The 5,502-nt window shown below is 41.4% G+C and overlaps 1 protein-coding gene across 1 annotated transcript; it reads left to right on the forward strand.

Moving 5' to 3' along the window:
• Nucleotides 1–203: 203 nt before the first annotated feature.
• Nucleotides 204–5,502, forward strand: LOC306930608 (homeobox protein Hox-D4b-like). The gene is made up of 2 exons (XM_079511661.1): nt 204–883; nt 3,465–5,502. Exons 1-2 carry the CDS (start codon nt 283–285, stop codon nt 3,803–3,805), a joined length of 942 nt encoding a protein of 313 aa, XP_079367787.1. The 5' UTR covers nt 204–282; the 3' UTR covers nt 3,806–5,502.

Here is a 5,502-nt window from a genome sequence, read left to right on the forward strand (position 1 = left end):
AACCAAACCAACAATAATCCATCAACATTTTCTCTCTCATGTCTCTCCATCTAAATTATATCCCATTAAAACGTCCCCTCTTATAATAAATAAAAAACAGCTCCATCAGCTCCGATTGGCCGGCGCCGGGGGTCACGTGACCCGCGTGGCCGTCCGTCTATTTGACAGCCCGGGGGGGCGTGGGGGGCGTAGGGGGGGCTGGGTGGGTGCCAGAGGGGAGAGAGAGAGAGAGAGAGGAAAGAAAAATTAGTATTCTCCTTCCAGCCTCGCTATAAATCAATCATGGACTCCTACGTGGTGAGCTGCAAATATGTGGAGCCGCAGTTCCCGCCGTGCGAGGACGATTACAGTAATTTCACCGACCAGGGGGGTCCGTACTACGACCCCCAGGACAGTACGGCCAATTATGGCCAGCAGACCCCCAATTATGTGCAGCCCCCTCCTCCTCATCCCGCGACCCCCGGCGCGTACACACCACCACAACAACAACAACAACAACAGACCGGGTTTCCACCGCCTCTGCAGGGCCAACAACAGGCGGAACAACCGCCATCCGCATCACCGGTGGCGGCAGCGGCGGCTCCGGTTCCTCGGCGGCAGGACGGCGAGTATCCAGCAGCAGCCGACCAAGGTGCGCCCTTCCCCGGCTACAGAGAGCCCGGCGCCTCGGCCCCATCCCCGGCGGTGCTCAAGCAGCAGCAGCAGCAGCAGCATCCCGGAGGAGGTGCAGGTGAGCCCACCGGGTGGCTGATGAGCTGCAAGCCGGCCCAGGTGCAGAGGAAGGCGACCTACCATCTCCACCTTCACCACCACGGTCACCACGGCAGAGACAAGCCGCCCGTGGTCGTGTACCCGTGGATGAAGAAAGTGCACATCGCGCACGGTAAGGCAATAAGACCGCAAGGTACTGCAGTGCAGGCACGCGCTGCACAGCCACACACAATAAATACATCTGATTCTGAAACACATTCAGAATCAGACTTGTTTATTCGTTCATGGTCACACATCGCATCGCATTTATAGTCTTTTTTTTAAACAGCAGAAGTGGGTGAAATGGATTTATTTCATTTCATTTCATTTTATTTTGCACAAAGCCTCCTTCATTTTTGGTTTTCAGGAAGAAAGGGAAGAAGAAATGGAGATTATATGGAGATAATGTTTCTAGGGCCGAAATATCGCTGCCATGACCTGCACTTAATTGGAATTACATGCACGGGAAAAGCCAATTAAGTCAGGACAGGTCAGCGAGATTTCGTATACCATAGGCCTACATGGTGTATATAGTTCCAGCCACACCACATCTATACAAAACAACAGATGACAGCATAGTAGTATGCAAATAATAATAATAACAAAGCGCGTGCACCATGATGATATTTTGGGGCCGGGTGAAGGTTCCTCCCAAATATATAAGGATGAAGTGTTTTAAATAAAACAGAAATAAACGAAGCATATTAAAATATATCCTCTTGTCTGTCAACTGGCGGTTATAAAGAGGACATTTCTAAATTGTCCCCAGTTTTTTGTCATTTGCGTCGCATCCCCCCCTGTTTGTCCATTTGTCCATTTGTGTACAACATGTTTTCTATAGCTTGGCGAGTTATTTACGACCTTCTAGAGAGAAGAGAGTGTGAATTATACACCCCCATAAACTTTTATGACTGTGTGTGTGTGTGTGTGTGTGTGTGTGTGTGTGTGTGTGTGTGTGTGTGTGTGTGTGTGTGTGTGTGTGTGTGTGTGTGTGTGTGTGTGTGTGTGTGTGTGTGCGCGTGAGAGAGAGAGAGGCACAGAACAAAGAGATTCCAGATATCCTGAACGTTTTTGAAGCTCACAGTATTGGACTCTTTCCCAGACAAACAGCATTAAAGATTAAATGCTAATCATTCAATTTATTTATTTATTACATAACACATAACATAACATTATTATCATTATTACTATTATAAATTGTATTCATCATTATACTTATACTGTACTGTACATACAGGTGGATGTGTAGGCTATCTCCACTAGTAATTAATATATATGTATATAAATTCTATTATTTATTATGCAAGTTATAATGCAAGTCAAAGTTATAACAGCCTATACGTGAAATTATGTTATAATACAAGCAAGGTACGAATAAGTATAATGAATTAGCTGTTAAATGTGTTGTGTATACAACATTTAAATAACCTGATAGGTGCAAAAACAATGGGTCTAGTATTATTATTATTATTATTATTATTATTGGTGCAGTAAGTGATTCAAATATCTCTATATTGTGTAATCATTGCTGTTCAGTAACAGTGTTAAATAGCTCTTTGTGATAGTAATTATTGCTATAGAGATTTGTTCAGTAACAGTGTTAAATCGCACTATATTGCATTGCAACCTTAATTTTTCATATCAAGGCCCAGCATTATTTATTCTGCATTTTGAGCCACGGACCAGATTTAGCCTCTCAGACCCAAAACTTAGAATATTTTGAATATTTATGTCCACAATTCCATGCTGTATTAATGTTGGTATACCATTAGGAGAGATAACAGGCAATCAAAACAACAATTATTCCACATTCTCTAATTGTGTTGACTTCTTGTCAATTAAGTAATGCAGGTGTTTAGCAACATTTCTACTCTTGAGAGCATAAAATGAAACCAAATTGACCCCTATGGGTCCATTTGGTTTCATTTTACACAGTGACTCAAGAGTTACCAACTCTCCATCATTTAGCTGGGGACCACCTGGAACCCCCTCAAGGACCACTGGACCACTGGTTGAAAAGAAAACCACTGATAGAGTGTTTGTTTAGTAACAAAGATCTTAACTATTTGATAAACAAAAAATACATTTTAAGGTCGGGAACTCGGGATACCAATTTCAGCCAATCAGGAGAGAGAACTCATGCAGGATTCAGGATAAACAAGGGAAATTAGAAGTGATATAACGAAGGAAAAAAAAGAGCAGGCAAAATTTAATTGGAATATCAATATCGGTATAGAGGGCGCAGATCCACAGGTTCATGTACTTTTTATTTGCATTGTAGTGGGATTTTAGATCGCTTCATATATATATATATATATGTTTGAACTACACCTCCCGAAATCTGAGTAATACATTTTATTTTATTTCCATGTCTCCTAAACAAGCTATATATGCTTATATATATTTATATTAGGATACATTCGCGCGACTGTAAAGACGAAACGGAAGTAGGGAGGAGGAGGCTCCATTTCCTCTTTATATTTTACTCACGATAGAGCTTCCAGACTGTATGACGGAAGCATTTATATTTTACTCATGATAGAGCTTGTTGCTCCAGACTGTATGACAGAAGAAGCATTTGAAAATTGCGAGAGGCAACAGTCTGACAACGTGAGACTAGTCATGCATCATCATCGAGTAGGGAGCTACTTGGGCCCACACCGTTTCTTCAGGAAGTGTATTTCCTATATTTAATATCGTCGTTGTTGTTTCAGTGAATCCCAACCATACAGGTCCGGAGCCCAAGCGCCTCCGCACGGCCTACACGCGGCAGCAGGTTCTGGAGCTGGAGAAGGAGTTCCACTTCTCGCGCTACCTGACTCGCCGGCGCCGCCTGGAGGTGGCGCACGTGCTGTGCCTGTCGGAGCGGCAGGTCAAGGTGTGGTTCCAGAACCGACGCATGCGCTGGAAGAAAGACAACAAGCTGCCCAACACCAAGGGACGCAACAAGAACAAGAAGCCCCCCACGGACAGCAACAACAACAGCAACAACAACAGCAACAACAACAACAACAGTAACAGCAACAACAACAACAGCAACAACAACAAGAAATAATAATTAACAGTTTTAAAAAGTAACAGGCACTTATTCCCATCAGTAGGAGCTCTCTGTGTGTTGGCACCCAAATAATGCAAGTGCATTATGGGGTTAGTAGTTCTGCCAATAGTTGTATCCCTGTCATAATGTGTTCTGACATCACTGCCGCTAGAGGGCGCTAAACCCCCCCTGTGGGTCACTCACGGCATTATTTTTTGTATTGGTTAATCTTAGATTGCAGAACCGTTAGTCGCGCGATTTTACTCATATGGATATGAAGCATCAACTGATGGGTAAGAAAACATATTTTTCTCCAAACATATATAGACGTTATTGAATGTAACTGTGGTCGAATGAGCCAGAGTCACATACCTGACATTTTTTTACATTTGAATTTAGTTAGAGCGCATTCTTCACCGTCTTAATGTATGTTTCGGGTGAATTAAAATGAGATCGCGAGAGATTTTACTCAGCCGTTTTTCACTTCCGGTTCACGGTCCTCAAGTTAATGGTCTTCAAAATAAGAGCTTGCTCTGAAAAAACCTTGGCAAGAGGTCGAAAAAAATCGACCAGGTAATGAGCATGAGTTAAAGGATCTGACAGGGATACACAATGTGGCAGGCCAATGATAGACCCATATGCATAGCCTACAACTACCAGAATGCAACAGTACTGTTATAGTCTATACAACAACTGGAATACAGCACTGTTACAGCCCACAACTACCAGAATGCAGTAGTGCTGTTATAGCCTACAACTACCAGAATGCAGTAGTGCTGTTATAGCCTACAACTACCAGAATGCAGTCGTGCTGTTATAGCCTACAACTACCAGAATGCAGTAGTGGTGTTATAGCCTACAAGTACCAGAATGCACAGCGATACAGACAGATCTCTCTGTTGAGGGGGGAGATATTTTTATATTTGTCATTTTTATGATGTCATTTTTTTTATCACGTCACATTATTATGATGTCATGTGGAGAAAACAGGGTTTTAATTTACAGGGTAATGAATTAGCCTACATTAATCAACAGGGTTTTTGTGTTATGCTTTAATAATATTAATTTTATAATTAAATGTAAATGTTATTTCCACAAACTGGCGCTAAGCAGCGTGTGTAGCCTTTATAACCTCAGTGTTTTGGAGAAAGAAGAAAATAGAAACGACAGCCAAATGTAATAATTGCCAATGAAACGAATGAAATGAATGTGTTTTTAAGTTTAGGACAAGAGCCATATTATCATGCAAATACCTCTTATTTCCAAAATGTAAACTTAATAAACAAATATTTACAATGATTTAAACATCGCAGGATTAGGACGGACAGACAGACAGACAGACAGATGAGGTATCTGCACTCAGATAGATAGATAGATAGATAGATAGATAGATAGATAGATAGATAGATAGATATCTCAGGGTTACAGGGTCGGAAACAAAGAAAAACCTTTTGAAAAATGTTTCTATTTGTATTTGTATTGGAGCACGGGCGTCTGAAACGTTCCGAACAATGTCTTTTTTATTATTTAGCTGCCAGGTTTATATGCTATTGTTGTATATTGCCGCCATATAGTACTTATTTTGTATTATTTAGAAACTTGCCTATTTTATATTGTTTGTAGTAATTATTTTTATCTCTTTTTTTTATACCTGTTCCTTTTTTTATAATAAACCGCACGTAAGAATGACGTTTTCATGTGTGGAAAATTTTGCG

This window comes from Electrona antarctica, assembly GCF_951216825.1.
Source record: "Electrona antarctica genome assembly, chromosome: 10".
Classification (NCBI taxonomy): Eukaryota; Metazoa; Chordata; class Actinopteri; order Myctophiformes; family Myctophidae; genus Electrona; species Electrona antarctica.

Bases quoted from the DNA above. Each gene is read 5' to 3' on its own strand.
- LOC306930608 (XM_079511661.1), top strand. From the start codon at position 283: ATGGACTCCTACGTGGTGAGCTGCAAATATGTGGAGCCGCAGTTCCCG. The intron at 884-3,464 runs GTAAGGCAATAA...TTGTTGTTTCAG, and splicing joins GAAAGTGCACATCGCGCACG to TGAATCCCAACCATACAGGT.